This window comes from Coregonus clupeaformis, unplaced genomic scaffold (genome assembly GCF_020615455.1).
Source record: "Coregonus clupeaformis isolate EN_2021a unplaced genomic scaffold, ASM2061545v1 scaf0101, whole genome shotgun sequence".
NCBI classification, from domain to species: Eukaryota; Metazoa; Chordata; class Actinopteri; order Salmoniformes; family Salmonidae; genus Coregonus; species Coregonus clupeaformis.
In genome coordinates, this window is record NW_025533556.1 from 533098 (window position 1) to 549561 (window position 16464).

Sequence of the window (16464 nt, forward strand, 5' to 3'; positions counted from 1 at the left end):
GAGGAAATCTACTCACTTCTTGTTGTCCTTCACTGAGTAAAGATGCAACATAGGCTTATAAGACATGGTTGGGCATTGACTAGATCATTTTACCTTTCTAATGCTGCACGGATAGCCTTCTTACCTCCGGGAACCTGCTCCATGAAGATCTTGATAAAACTATTCTCGCTGATGGAGCCCAAGTACTGCACAATGTTCTTGTGCTTCAGGTGTCTGTGAAGGGCAATCTCCTCATGGAGGGGCTGAGAGTACCTTGGACAGAACATCCACTGTTACATCTCCCAGGAGAAAGGACAGTTTCTCTCTCTCTCTCTCTCTCTCTCTCTCTCTCTCTCTCTCTCTCTCTCTCTCTCTCTCTCTCTCTCTCGCTCTCTCTCTCTCTCTCTCTCTCTCTCTCTCTCTCTCTGTCTCTCTCTGTCTCTCTCTCTCTCAATAATCATTCCTCACACTTTTGAGTTAGCCCATGAGAGCCCTCTAATGACTTGCGATGTCATCAGTGGAACAATGCGTGACAGAGGAATCTTCTGGGCTGATTGGGCTCTGAAGGAGTCCCATAATAAGCCAGGAGTAGTTAGAACAATGAGTAGACCAGAGATGGTGGTGGAAGGCAGCGCAAGGCAGTGGAGTGGAGTACTTGGTACATTAGTTGCTAGGCGACCCTTTTCCCCACTATTCGTTCATTGCCCAGTCACTCGATCAGGTGTATAGTATGTCCCAAGGAAAGGACCCACCACAGGAGAGCAGGTCTAGCACAGAGCTAACACAGTGGACGGCTCAAACGAGTGCTTTCGCGCCCCTTCGATCTGCCAATCAAATGATCACTCTCAGGAAACCACTTCAGTTGTTATGCTCTGAATTACCACTCACTCACTTTACATAACGACACAGGGACCTGTTGCTATACAGCCTTCCATTAGCAAAGTGCGTCATAAAAAGACAGTGAAAGTGTCATGGATGGGGGAATGGTAGGAGCTGAGTGGTAGGATCTTTTTGGAGAAAGTCCAGTTAACATGTTCTCTTACCTGCTGTCTCTCTCCGGTATCTCCTTGATGGCCAGCCGCACCTGGTTGCTAAGGTCCCGGCCGGCGTACACCACTCCAAACGTGCCTTTTCCCAGAACCACCCTCTCCCCGTGCTCATTATACTCATAGTCGTACTGAGGAGTCAACCACAGGAGGAAATTATGTTAAAGATGACATTTTGTTGCATTTTAACTTCAAGGACCATTACAATCTAGAGTTATAACAGGGATATAGGTACATCTAAGAACAGGTGAGCTATAAAGGGATAGTTGTGGCTGGGTACTAACTGATAGAAACAAAGGGAAATAGGAGCTTTACAAAGGTGTGGCCCAGATCAAACAGTGTTCAAAAAACAGTTGGGGCATCTGATCTGGGCCATGCTAGTGTTAGACAGGAAGAGGCTGTGTCATTGTTTTGGGTAATTATTCACAGGCAATTGTTTTGTTGCACCACTGGGAGAACAGGTGAATAGACGAGCAAGTGCTTTTCCTACAGTACACTCTGTTGGTTTCCATTGCATGAACAGCGTGACCCACTTTCACACTGTAGGAAGTTGTCTCTATCCATTTCAACACTTTACATGGCCTGTATCTGGTTTTATATAGATTTGGGAAACAATCGGAGAGACTGTTTCTGCAGAATACATCCTAGACCTTGTATACAGTACATATATACATATACTGTACATCAGGTAATCCTGTTGGAAACAACATAGAAATAAAAGTTTGTGGCTAGAAAAGGAGTATCCCTCTCTCCTCCTTCACCTCTAGGGCATCAGTGTCACACTCCCCATCTTCCGGGCCTTTCCATGCTTCCTCTGCGAGGCTGTTGACCAGATCACAGAACCTGCAACACACAGAGCAGTCACATCAGTACAATTCCATATTTGAGTTGAAATACTCAACTTACACCCACACTAACACCAGATAACCTTTACTGCACTTACAAATATGTCACAAGAGCAGTTGTGAAATAACACAGAGCCCAGACAGGCACCCTTTCACACACTCATAAACCCCCATCACACCAGCACTGACTCACTGAATCAAACTGTGGAGCTGAGACTGGCTGGCTGTGCTTTGATTCTTCTCTGTGAGAGTCACAAGTTTCTACAGTACAGACGCTCCCTTGGAGAACAGCTCACATGCTTGTGAGATGGAGCGATCACGGCACAGAGTGACAGACAGACCTTTTGCAGTGCATCTCTGTGCAGAAGTAGATCTGGAAGTCCTCTGAGTTGTGCAGCACGTACAGGAAGGCACTGCGCTCGTCAAACTTGGAAATACTGAGGAAGAGGAGTTGACAGTTAAAGAATTGAAGACAAGGGAATTCACATGACATCTATAGAACACTGGCATAGACTGGACAACTGGGTGTAGCCAGAATCTTCTGAGAAATCATTCCAGTAGTATCTAACTGCAGAAGCTTTTCATTTTCACCAGAGCTGCAAGAGTGTCTTACTACCAAACAATCTTCTTCATTTATTCACATACAACAAGTTACAGTAACTCTGAAAGAACGAGTATAACTCTGAGCATTCGTTCCCACACACACCCATACACACTGTTGAGTCTCCACCAGTGTTCAGCTGAGCGAACAGGGATTTTAAGCCAGTTAACTAAGGCCAGGGCTGAGCGGAGTGGAGCAGAGCAGTGAATGAGTGGTTGAATTCAGCACACCATGGCACACTGCTGCAGCCAAGGGAACTGCCATTGTCTCCTAGTGCACTGGAGGGCAAGTGGGCACTAAGAAATATATGCTCCCTAGCAACATCTCACAAAGGCCCTCTAAAGTGGGAGATCAGTTGGAGGTTGGCAGGGAGGGTGAAGGAGGGAGAGGCATTGAGGGACCTCCTCTGACAAATATTGCCTTGGGGACTAGGTGGCCACATTATTATCTGTTATGTTGTTGGCATAAGTTACACAGGAGGAGAGTAAAGCGGAGGAGAGTAGAGAGGAGAAGAGTAGAGAGCAGTGGCGTTATTGCCCATACATTACAATGAGTGTGTAGATCAGGACAGCTGTGAGATCACCAACCTGACACCCCGTACTGACATGGCGCTGAAGTTCCACTCATGGACCCCCCTGTGCTGTTAGAAAGATCAGAAAAACATGAACGTCAGAAAATATGACGATGACTGACACCTCAAAATGTACCTCTGATGACTGATCAAAATGTGTCGAGAGAAAGAGAGAGAGAGAGAGCTGTACTCCAGGGCTGTACTTCTTTTCTGAGACACAAAGCAAAGACACAAGGAAGTTGTCACACACTCTTCCTGTGGTCAGTAACTTACCTTGTCATCAGGAGCAACATGCCAGATGGAGACAGTGTTCTCCTCCACATCGTTGTTTATGGACAAGTACGAAGGCTGATAGACTTTAGTGGGCTCCAATATCAACACCTTGAAAAAGGACAACCAATAGAACATCAAGACATTTCACAATAAAGCTGAGAAAGTAAACAGTCTAGGAAAACTGCCTCAGCTGGTACCATTTTTTATATTTTTTTATTTCACCTTTATTTAACCAGGTAAGCCAGTTGAGAACAAGTTCTCATTTACAACTGCGACCTGGCCAAGATAAAGCAAAGCAGTGCGATAAAAACAACAACACAGAGTTACATATGGGGTAAAAAACATAAAGTCAAAAATACAACAGAAAATATATATACAGTGTGTGCAAATGTAGCAAGTTATGGAGGTAAGGCAATAAATAGGCTAAATAACCATTGTTATGGTTGATGTATGTACAGTGCATTCAGAAAGTATTCAGACCCCTTGACTTTTTCCACATTTTGTTACGTTACAGCCTTATTCTAAAATGGATTTAAAAAATATTTTTCCCTGATCAATCTACATACAATACCCCATAATGGCAAAGCAAAAACAGGTTTTTAGAAATGTTTGCAAAGTATTCAGACCCTTTACTCAGTACTTTGTTGAAGCACCATTGGCGGCAATTACAGCCTTGAGTCTTCTTGGGTATGTCGCTACAAGCTTGGCACACCTGTATTTGGGGAGTTTCTCCCATTCCTCTCTGCAGATCCTCTCAAGCTCTGTCAGGTTGGATGGGGAGCGTCGCTATTTTCAGGTCTCTCCAGAGATGTTCGATCGGGTTCAAGTCCGGGCTCTGGCTGGGCCACTCAAGGACATTCAGAGACTTGTCCCGAAGCCACTCCTGCGTTGTCTTGGCTGAGTGCTTAGGGTCGTTGTCCTGTTGAAAGGTGAACCTTCGTCCCAGTCTGAGGTCATGAGCGCTCTGGAGCAGGTTTTCATCAAGGATCTCTCTGTACTTTGCTCCGTTCATCTTTCCCTCAATCCTGACTAGTCTCCCAGTCCCTGCCTCTGAAAAACATCCCCACAGCATGATGCTGCCACCACCATGCTTCACCGTAGGGATGGTGCCAGGTTTCCTCTAGATGTGGTGCTTGTTTCTCATTGTCTGAGAGTCCTTTAGGTGCCTTTTGGCAAACTCCAAGCAGGCTGTCATGTGCTTTTTAATGAGGAGTGGCTTCTGTCTGGCCACTCTACCATAAAGGCCTGATTGGTGGAGTGCTGCAGAGATGGTTGTCCTTCTGGAAGGTTCTCCCATCTCCACAGAGGAACTCTGTCAGAGTGACCATCGGGTTGTTGGTCACCTCCCTGATGAAGGCCCTTCTCCCCAATTGCTCAGTTTGGCCGGGTGGCCAGCTCTAGGAAGAGTCTTGGTGGTTCCAAACTTCTTCCATTTAAGAATGATGGAGGCCACTGTGTTTTTGGGGACCTTCAATGCTGCAGAAATGTTTTGATACCCTTCCCCAGATCTGTGCCTCGACACAATCCTGTGTCGGAGCTCTATGGACAATTCCTTCGACCTCATGGCTTGATTTTTGCTCTGACATGCACTGTCAACTGTGGGACCTTATATAGACAGGTGTGTGCCTTTCCAAATCATGTCCAATCAATTGAATTTACCACAGGTGGACTCCAATCAAGTTGTAGAAACATCAAGGATGATCAATGGAAACAGGAGGCACCTGAGCTCAATTTCGAGTCTCATAGCAAAGGGTCTGAATACTTATGTAAATGTGATATTTCTGTTTTTAATTTTTAATACATTTGCAAAAATGTCTAAAAACCTGTTTTTGCTTTGTCATTATGGGGTATTGTGTGTAGATTGATGAGGATTTTTTTTTATTTAATCAATTTTAGTATAAGGCTGTAACTTAACAAAATGTGGAAAAAGGGAAGGGGTCTGAGTCCTTTTCAAAGGCGCTGTATATGTCTTACTGTCAAGGTCAAGTCTAAACAGTGAAGAATGCCAGGAAGGAAGGCAAAGAGAGCATGGGAAACATACGGGGAAGCGGACAGACGAGACGTCTTTCTTTGTGGCCTCCACCAGGAAGTCCATCCAGAAGTCCACCAGTTCCTGTTTGGGCGGCGGCTGCTCCACAGAGGGCTTTTTGAAGTGCTGGTAAATCAGGATGGTCTCCACAAGAGAGCGCAGATACCTGGGGTGCAGTCAACACAGACGTTAGCTTAAAGGAAATGTAAAAGGCCTTTGACTGCAGGAAAAGAAAAGGCAGTTAAACAGAGCTAAATAAGTTTGAATAGATTGTCAAAATCTTAAGCATCAAAAGAAAATAGGTCACTGACTGACTACAAGAAGATAAAGGACATTTAAATTGTGCAAAATAGGTTGAAATAATTTCTCTATATGTTGAGCTTTAAATGTAAAAAAAAGCCTCGCTCACCAGACAGGAGCCTTCAGTTTGAAGAGTTTCTCGGAGGCCTGTATGACTCTGGTGTTGTCACAGGCCAGGATGCTAGCCCCCAGGAAGAAGCCCACATCCCAGTAGCTCTGCAGCTTGTCCAGGCTGCCCTTCTTCCCCAGTAGGCTGCTCAGCTTCACTCCTGGAGAGAACAACAAGGTCAGGTCAGGAACATATTATAACAGTGGAGGCTGCTGAGGGGAAAACGGCTCATAATAATGGCTGGAACGGAGCAAATGGAATGGCATCAAACAAAAAGAAACCATGTATTTGATACCATTCCACCAATTCCGCTCCAGCCATTACCACGAGCCAGTCCTACCCAATTAAGGCACCACTAACCTCCTGTGTATTATTATAATATAAAAGAAAGATACTCCACACTGTTGAATCCTTCCACCGTTTTATTGTGCAACGTTTCGAGATACTATGTCCTATTTTGTGTTATTTTTATACCGTCTGTTATTTCTTCATAGAGATCAGATTCTTAGCGAAGGAGAGCACAATGGGATGTACTGCACAGCGGGGGTTTGGGAATGGGCTGGGCACTGTAACGCTTACCCTTATGTCAAGCATTTCACCTGAAATGTAGCTTGGAGAATCTCAGTACCCACTTTGGATAAATCTTAACATGCAATGTAGTTGCTTGACATGTTGCTACTAAATTGCAGAGTGATAATGGAGCACGGTTGTTGTTTTTGACCTCGCTGAGGGACGCTGCTACTACATGTCTTGCTCAGGCAGCCCGGGATAGGGCAGAGTAGAGGAGGGCAGGGAGGGGGGGCAAGGACTGGGAGGGGGCCCACGGTTGATTCCTAGGACTGTCTGTCCTGTTTCTCACATTCCTGAGCTACTTTCTGAGCCTCAGATTTCACAGCAAACACAAAGGATTGGGAGCCAAACAGCACAAAACTCCCTTGCAAAAAATGAAAAAAGTAGAAACGTTGTTGTGTATGTGCAATCTGATGTTTCATATTAACCCCTGCAATACAGTATCAGGCTCTCTGTTCACACCCAGACTACCTTTTATGGGAGTGTCTCATCATAAGCAGGCTGTTCATTTGAATGAGCAGTATCTGTCACTTAAGTATATATTGATCTCACATTTTATGATAAGAGAATAAGTGCTGTAAAGGGAGAATGCAGGTCAGTAACTCAATTATTATTAGTCATCAGCAGTTCTAATGGAAAACAGCCAAGTCCAATGCACCGTCAGGCAGCTCAAGGCAAAACATTAGATATCAATGAGAATAAAGTGTTAGTCAATACTCACCGACTTTGCGGAGCTCGAAGGAGGCGTCAAACTGGTGTCCCGCTGCCAGGAGTAGAACGGCGTAGTTGATGCCAGAGTGTAATGTCGGCTCGGACTCAAACCCCTTCTTAAACCTGAGAGGAAAGACAGAGAAGCTAACGTAGAATCACCAATATTACACATGCTTCATTTTTAAATCAGACATTATGTTCCTACAGTAATTGCTGATGTGTCCTTAGTGAGAACTTATATCCTTTTCACCTCCCTAGTTTTGTAAAAAGCATCCAAAACAATTAGACTTATTTTGCAGGCTGCACAGATGAACCACTTGCACAAAGCTTGGCACTCGCAGATAAAAACCCTAATTTACTTAATGAGCAATCTGTTCCACTGAGGGAATGAGTGTGAATAACATGAGAAGGCTCTCCAAAGACATTGCCTGGGTTGGAACAGAGGACAAGGATAGCCCGATGGGGAGTTATTCTAATGAGATGCCATAAATCTTCTCGATGCGAGACATAATCATTCCAGGAAGACCGCAATTATCTTCATATTATCACTGGTGGTTGTGCCGTTTCAAATCAGCTTCTGTCAGACCTTGCAGCCTCTTTGCTCCATGTCAGATGACACGGATGTTCATTATCTGTAGTTGAGAGGTGGTCTTCGCTTCTTCTCTGGCTAGTGAGGAGTGAGAGGGGAGTGAGAGGTAATGACTCTCATCAGCAGCCAGGCTCTCACCAGTGTGTGTGCGTGTGTGTGTGTGTGTGCAGCTCTCACCAGGCCGTGCCACTGTCCCTGCTCTCTTTGTCAGCGAAGTGAGACTCCAGGAACATGTCCTTGTAGATGCGTCCCACCAGACAGTAGATGTCTGAAGCCACCTGGTTGTCAGCCTTCACCAGGGGCAGCATGATGTCCAGGGCCTTGTGACGGTCCCCCGGGAGGTTCCTCCTGAAAACAGCAGAGGGAAGAACCAATGATCAGAGACAGACAAGAGGTGAGTCCCAAATGGTATCCTATTCCCTTTTTATAGGGAATAGGGTGCCTTCAATCGGCAAGGATAGTGCATCAAGGCAGGACATTCAAATTGCCATGTCCTATTCCCAAGGTAACTTAAAATGATGCCTTCTCCGAGGTATGCCCTACCTTCATTTGGAAGATTTTGAGTCAGAATCCAATGTAGGCCTATCACTGATTTTAGAATATAGGCCTATTAATTTCGCCCCTTCCTCTCTGGTGTTTCCTTCGCCGGGTAGGATATCCCATAACACCTTGCGCCACAGGTAAAACTCCCAACTTCTGGCAACAACTAATGGCGGACGGAAGTCACCTCTTCATAGAACATTTTCCAGAAGAAAGAGGAATAACTTTGTGGAATGTGAGTGTTACGTTTATTTATTAACAAAATTAATGTTAAAATGTTCAACAAATTACTTTGATATGCATTTTCAATTCAATAATTTGGACATACAATGCTGAGTTTGCTCTTATCAGCCCACTAGTCAAGCTAGCTAGCTAACGATTGACACGATCTAGCGAGCTAGCATTCATCCAAATGTGTTCATCAGCTGTTTATGTAGATGAAAAGCTAAACTAACCAATTTTTATTGTAAATTCAGGCATGTGCAAATTATGAAGACCTGGACAGTGAATTGGTGAACTAGCTAGCCACCTAATTAATGACAGATGGATGTTAAATAAAGCAAAGGAACTAGCAGCTTTTTCCATGGAGCCTATCCTGAGGGAATGGGATTACGGCACCTCTTATGGAGGCTGCAGCTCAGGCTGCTCTCCGCTCCCTAGCTTTCACTTCACACTAGTGTGCCGCTGAAGGGCAACTGGAGGGGGCCAAAGCTAAGCAGTGAGTCAGCCTAGCCCACTCCAGTCATCCAACAGTCAAACATGGAGGGGAAGTAGGGAGGGAGCGCAACAGGAAAGGCTTCGACTCTAGCATTTACATCCCTGCTGCTGCTGTTTTCTCACCAGCTTAACCCAATTACTCAACAGAAAACTCTGCTTGTCAGACATGTTTAAAAGAAGAGATTTAAATATAATTATCCATGCTTCATTGTTGCAGGATAATGGCAATATTTTTGCTATGGTGCACTAAACTGCTGAGTCATGGACCACCTCTAGTTGGGGGAAATTGGGAACAAATGGGCTGCTGTCTAAACAATCACACAGACTCATGGCAACAATCTTAATTTATGGGCCATTCAATGTTTTCCCAATTATGCAAAGAATGTGCAACAGATTTCTTTGAGTGTGTAAAATGCAGTAAAATGTTCTCTTAACTGGCTAGACACCAATGTTGCGTTGTAGCATGCAGGAATTTTCCAATGGCTCCGAAATGAAAGAGCAACTTGCTTTATTACAGGTGGAAACCCAGTGTGCGTTTACAAGTGAGGCAGCATGTTAAAGAGCAGGCAGTAAAATACTTTCCAAGCTGAACATGTGTGATGTTCCGACTCAGAGCACAGACACACATGTTCAGCACATGCATGTTATGTGTGTGTCTGTGTGTGTGTGTGTGTGTGTGTGTGTGTGTGTGTGTGTGTGTGTGTGTGTGTGTGTGTGTGTGTGTGTGTGTGTGTGTGTGTGTGTGTGCGTGCGTGCGTGCGTGCGTGCGTGCGTGCGTGCGTGCGTGCGTGCGTGCGTGCGTGCGTGCGTGTGTAGGAAAAAACAGGTGTTACATGCTGGGGGTCTTACCGATTCAGTGCAAAGGCATGGTGGAACTTGACATGGGGATTGGCCACAGGGTCGAATGTAGGAAGCTTCTCCAATGTCTCCACCAGCTTCACTATGGATTCATAATCCTACGTTACATACAAGCATAGAAAAACAGATCGTTGTATTGAAAATCATGTACCCACTCAGCCACATCTTGGTTGCTATAGTTTACATGAAACCTAAAATATCTATGTCCATGTTCCCTTACAAAGTCACTACTTTGGGAAGGACATTGTCGGCTTCTTCAAGTACTTCAATAATCGAATGTCCCCTCTTCCAAATTTTTTGTCCAGTATATATTTATCCAAAACACGTTGAATAATTCAGCCTCTCCTTGTAGCTCTTGTTGTTGGCATCATTTATTAATGTGGCGGGTGGTTGCCTATGGCTGGCAGGATGGGAGGGTGTAGGGTGAATGGCAATGCATAGAGAACATACTGCAGTGCAGTTGCAGATGAGCCACAGGAAGATGACAAATACTTAATCTGCAGCTTTCCACAGGAAGCCCAAAATAGTAATTCTTCTGATATAAAATTCAGTTAGCAAAGGGACTGAGGGAGGCCCTAAAACATTTATGCTGAGCATTTCAGTCCGTCTAAATGGCCCACGCCGATAGCATCTGACAAGCTGAAGAAGGCCAAATGTACCTGGATGTCCCTGTAGGACAGAAGCAGGTTGATGACAATGTCAGCTGAAAGGCACTCTACGTTGTCCAATCGTTGTTGAATTCGGCTGAGTTCTGAGGCCAGCTCCATCCCTGTGAACAATTCCCGTGCTTTCCGAATCTCGTTGAGAATGGTTTCTCTGAAGTATTGGCTGTGGGGAAACGGAGAGATTCACAGAGAGATGTTATTTCACACTAGAAATCAACTTTTCTGCAAATAAACCATTATTATGTATTGGTGTGACTTTCTGGGGAAATAAATATGGGGAATGGGGATAGAATCAACCATTGATAATTGAAAAACATGTATCTATTCCTCTCAGGCAACTTTTGATATTGGCTACAATGTCTTTGATCTTGCCTTGCCTGACACGATTATAAATAGTCTACCCTCTTAAACATATGCAGTATGTCAGTTATTTACTTCCTCGCGGCAGCTGAATGTGGAGCTCATGAATGTCTTCCCTGGTAAGCCCCTTCAATGTATTCTTCACTGTAATGTTGGAGCTGCACTTTTCTCTCAGCTCTCTAAAATATGACTCCCTATTCCTGGAAGAGACTGTGATGCTGAAAATTGGCAGAGAGAGAAGCCTTAAACATTAGGACAGAACTAAGCAATGCTAACATTAAAACTGAGATTGCTATGCAAGCCAAAGTGTTGCAGAGGGACACACCAAATAAAGTAATGCACCATGTATTATCCAAAATGAGTGAATTGGATAATACAATGGACTCTGAGGAATACTCATGAAGTGCAATATCTGATGAAAAGAAGAACAGACTAACAAAAAACATTGCACATTTGAAATTAGGTAAAGCTTATCGGGTAATCACACTTTCAATGACTCCATTAAACTATAGTATGGCTACAGTCATACCGCACTTCCTCAGCTAGTCATACATGTTGCTTAATCAACCACAGACAATTACACAAGACAACGCAAAATCCAGCTGTTATACAGTACACTTTAGGTCACGTTAATACACCTCTGTTGGCAATAATAGCCCTGTAATCATCACCTTGTTGTGCATGTTCACAACTTCCCTAGCGAGGTGACACCTGTTTCACTACAGCAAGGTGTGAGTACAGCAAACATGTGACTTAGGCCCAGCAGCCCAGTGTCTAACCCCAACAACCTAGTCAGCAGGAGCTTTAGACCTAGCGTCTAACCCTACACATCTCTCTACTACTCACCAGGAGTTAGCCTGGGGCACCTTGAACAGCTGGATGAAGCGGTCCAGCAGGGGCATGCAGATGGGTCCCAGCAGCATCTCGTAGCTGGGCTGCATCAGCTCTGTCAGGCCCTTCATCAGGCTGCTCTCACAGCAGTACACCTTGTTGTGGGGCGTCACCATGTACGGGATGAAGCTGTAGTTGGCTGAGCATGTCTGGATGGAAACAGAACAGCAATGTGTTGGGTTGTAAACATACAGAGGTCGCCTGGTCCCAGATCTGTTTGTGCTCTATGATTCTAAAACACAAACAGATCTGGGACCGTGCTAATGTAGAGGTTGTTTCTGTTCGATTATATTACATTGCATGTTGACTGCATGCGTTACAGTGGGGAGAACAGGTTGGATCTGTTGGTAGGTGATCAAATACTTATGTCATGCAATAAAATGCAAATGAATTACTTAAAAATCATACAATGTGATTTTCTGGATTTTTGTTTTAGATTCCGTCTCTCACAGTTGAAGTGTACCTATGATAAAAATTACAGACCTCTACATGCTTTGTAAGTAGGAAAACCTGCAAAATCGGCAGTGTATCAAATACTTGTTCTCCCCACTGTATATACAATGGGAGGACAGTGGTAAGTGCCTGCCTCGTGCTGGTCATTTTGTGACATAGTGTTGTGACATAAGGAGGAGAATCTGATCTGCAGAGACAATGGTGTGGTTGTACCCATGGACATAATTGAGTCTGTCTAAAGTAGTAATGACAGTGGCATAAGGATCTGTTTAACCGGGCTGCTCACACTTCCCTCAGGGCAGAACTAGCCTTAAAACTCCATTCATGTTGCTCATGGAAATCAATTCAAACCACGTCTGTCTTACTACTCTCGTCCAACTGTATTTGCATGTGGTATTTGTAGAGAGTACCAGTAAATCTATCATTGATGTCACACCCTGATCTGTTTCACCTGTCTTTGTGATTGTCTCCACCCCCCTCCAGGTGTCGCCCATCTTCCCCATTATCCCCAGTGTATTTATACCTGTGTTCTCTGTTTGTCTGTTGCCAGTTCATTTTGTTTCGTCAAGCATACCAGCGGTTTTCCCCTTGCTCCTGTCTTTCTCAAGTTCCTGTTTTCTAGTTTTCCCGGTTTTGACCATTCTGCCTGCCCTGAGACTGCCTGCCATTCTGTACCTTTTGGACTCTGATCTGGATTACTGACCTTTGCCTGCCCCCTGTTTTTGTAATAAACTTTTGTTACTTCAACAATGTCTGCATCTGTGTCTTCTCTTGAAACGTGATAATTGATGTCATTTTAGTCTGTCATTTACAGTAGACTCAACACTCAGCACTTGAAAAGCTTGAGTTGATGGAGGCTAAATATACTTGAACATATAGGCTACAGTAGGGTACGGAAAGGGATGAATCCTGAGTGCACAGTCAGTGGCTATTTTAACCTCTCTGTTTCAATTCCATCTTCAAGAACACATCCCGGCTGCTTGCTACTCACACTTGCAACAAAAGGAAGTAAACAGAGGCTCAACTTCTGCCTGTAGAAATTGGAACGTTCCACAGTAAAACTGCTTCCTCCTCTGCAATCTTATTTTTTATGACATCATCACCAGTCATGCCATATCTTTCCAAAATAACCAGTGAAATCTTGTCACGGCTAGGTACAGACACAGATTACAACATCCTGTCCTATATTGAGCCACACACTGCGTGATTCATGCCCTAGCGGATTACATGATGACAACACATCACAGATTTATACATTTTTTAATCGCTAGGTGCCATTGAGACTGTCCTTCTCCCCGGCAATGTCAGCCAATGAGAAGCATCCAACTGCAGATTATGCGCGCTGACGCCGCCTGGTCTGCAAATCGCAAAGCACATGTGTCTCAAATTGTATTTTTGCGTCTCAGTTGGTATGTGCGCGTGCAACCTGAACTCTCAACGTGTTCTAGGGCATCAGGGTGCTACGCACATACCAGATGGCGCACTAGCTCTGGTCCAGGGCATTATGTTAGTATCATAGTGGTCAAAGTTGGATGAGTTAGCTAGCTACAGTGCTTCAGAAAGTATTCACACCCTTTGACTTTTTACACATTTTGTTGTGTTACAAGGTGGGATTAAAATTGATTTATTTGTCATTTTTTGTTAACGATCTACACAAAACACTCTGTAATGACAAAGTGGAAGACAAATTCTAACATTTGTAGAAGATTTATGAAAAATAAAACACTTGTCTCCCAGTGTCTGTTGGAAAGCAGACTGAACCAGGTTTTCCTCCAGGATTTTGCCTGTGCTTAGCTCTATTCCGTTTATTTTTATCCTAAAAAAACTCCCTAGTCCTTGCCGACGACAAGCATACCCATAACATGATGCAGACACCACCATGTTTGAAAATTGAATAGTGGTACTCAGTGATGTGTTGTGTTGGATTTGCCCCACATATTACGCTTTGTATTCAGGACATAAAGTAAATTTTTATTGCAGTTTTACTTTATTGCAAACATGTAGAGAATACAAACATTTGCTTTCTTTTCATTCTTTTCACTCTGTCAATTAGGTTAGTATTTTGGAGTAACTACAATGTTGTTGATCCATCCACATTTTTCTCCTATCACAGCCATTAAACTCTGTAACTGTTTTAAAGTCACCATTGGCCTCATGGTGAAATCCCTGAACGGTTTCCTTCCTCTCCGGCAACTGAGTTAGGAAGGACGCCTGTATCTTTGTAGTGACTGGGTGTATTGATACATCATCTAAAGTGTATTTAATAACCTCACCATGCTCAAAGGGATATTCAATGTCAGCTTTTATTTTACCCATCTATCAATAGGTGCCCTTCTTTGTGAGGCATTGGAAAACCTTCCTGGTCTTTGTGGTTGAATCTGTGTTTGAATGTGTGTTCACTGCTCGACTAAGGGGCCTTACAGATAATTTTATGTGTGGGGTACAGAGATGAGGTAGTCATTCAAAAAGAATGTTAAACACAATTATACACACAGAGTGAGTCCATGCAACTTATTAAGCACATTTACATTTCTACTCCTGAACTTATTTAGGCTTGCCATAACAAAGGGGCTGAATACTTAATGACTCAAGACATTTCAGCTTTTCATTTTTCATTAATTTGTAAAACAAATAATAATAATCCACTTTGACATTATGGGGTATTGTGTGTAGGCCACAAATTCAGGCTGTAACACAACAAAATGTGGAAAATGTCAAGGGGTACGAATACTTTCTGAAGGCACTGTATGTGTTCAGGATGAGTTTGGTTTTGATAATTTTTTGATACAATCTTAATGCCAAAAATCACTACAACCAAGCTACCGGCTAGCTAGTAGCGCTAGCTAGATACTTAGTACTACTAGCAAAGATACTGATAACCAACAGCTTTTGTCTGTGCAACTAGCTAGTGCTTCTAATTCTAAATGTAATTTCACCACCTGTGCTGTTGGTGGCGGTAATGCACCATCCTCTCTGGCACCATTTGACATCTTGTCTCATCTTGTATGTCTCACAGTATATGTGGTGTGATAAGGTATCTGCTGGAGCCTAACCTTATTGGGGTCTGGCTCCAGCAGATACCTTTTCATGACACAGACACTGTGAGAGTCGACATACGAGCTCAGACAGGTCTAATGGTGCCAGAAAGGATGGTGCGTTACCCTTTAAAACGAGGGCATAAAGACAATGAATAATAGGCTTGGTACTGTAGAAAAATGTCATGATGCTTATTTTTACAGCCTGGTGGTGAAATTACATTTATAATTAGAAGCTTTGCACTAGCTAGTCTGTACTAGTTAGTGTGTACTAGCTAGCTAGCATTGTACTAGCTAGTGTGTACTAGCTAGCTAGCTAGTGTTGTAGGCCTACTAGCTAGCTGGTATGTAACATTACTAGCTAGGGTGTACTAGCTAGCTATAGTGTGTACTAGCTAGATAGTGTGTACTAGCTAGGTAGTGTGTACTAGCTAGGTAGTGTGTACTAGCTAGCGTGTAATAGCTAGCTAGCCTAGCTAGTGTGTACTGGCTAGCTGCAGAAGCAACAGTAGTTAATATAACACCCTGGACCAGAGCTAGTGCGTGACTGGTATGTGCGTAGCACACTGACGCCCTGGAACAAAGCTAGTGACTCACGTGATACAGGTAATCAACAAGCGTCTACAGGTTGTGCGCACACATACCATCTGAGACGCACACATATGCGCACTGAGGTTCGCAGACCAGGCGGCGTTAGCGCAAATAATCTGTAGCTGGATGCTTCTCACCTCAGCAGCAAGTCTCTGAGGGTAGGTGACACGAAGGTCCCAAAAACAACACAAGGAGCACACGGACAGAACACTAGGCGGGTGTCCTAAATCGCAACTTCTTCCCTACATAGTGCACTACTTTTGACCACAGCCCTATCGGCCCTGGTCAAAAGTAGGGCACTATAAAGGGAATACATAAGCTGCCATTTGGGATGAAGCCAGGGTGTTTGCATGTTACAGTAATTAAGGAGTTAAATCTCCCAGTTAGGCAGTATAAGATTAACCCATTCGTATAAAGGGGGAGGGGTAGACGGGACTGAGTAGTGTGTGTGTGACGAGGTCAGAGTGCCACTAATGTGTCATATCTGTGGCGTGGTGTGTTTGTTTTCTCAGAGCAAAGGGAAGGAAAGTGGTGTGTAGACACAGATGGAGAGAGATAGTCAGTCACGGAGTGCAGTAGTGCACTCTCACTATAATGCAGTAATCAGTCCTCTTCACAAGGCTCTGTCGCCACACACAGATCAGCCCATCAACCTGCTTCCTGGAGCACAAGCCACCATATTCCACTCCATAAGCCACTTAGGCCAGCTGCTCAGGAGGCTCCATGTCCAT

General features: G+C 44.0%; 1 protein-coding gene across 1 annotated transcript in view; it reads right to left on the bottom strand.

The window, feature by feature from the left end:
- LOC121552096 (mitogen-activated protein kinase kinase kinase 5) overlaps nt 1-16464 on the bottom strand; it is a 78601-nt gene that overhangs the window by 16762 nt on the left and 45375 nt on the right. Inside the window, exons 4-16 of the mRNA XM_041864824.2 lie at nt 11610-11803; nt 10398-10566; nt 9730-9836; nt 7801-7971; nt 7045-7157; nt 5754-5913; nt 5357-5510; nt 3316-3423; nt 3059-3111; nt 2212-2307; nt 1787-1868; nt 1023-1156; nt 125-252 (exon numbers count right to left, since the gene is read on the bottom strand). Of these exons, the coding sequence (XP_041720758.1) occupies nt 125-252; nt 1023-1156; nt 1787-1868; nt 2212-2307; nt 3059-3111; nt 3316-3423; nt 5357-5510; nt 5754-5913; nt 7045-7157; nt 7801-7971; nt 9730-9836; nt 10398-10566; nt 11610-11803 (1669 nt within the window). The remainder of the gene's footprint in view (nt 1-124; nt 253-1022; nt 1157-1786; nt 1869-2211; nt 2308-3058; nt 3112-3315; nt 3424-5356; nt 5511-5753; nt 5914-7044; nt 7158-7800; nt 7972-9729; nt 9837-10397; nt 10567-11609; nt 11804-16464) is intronic.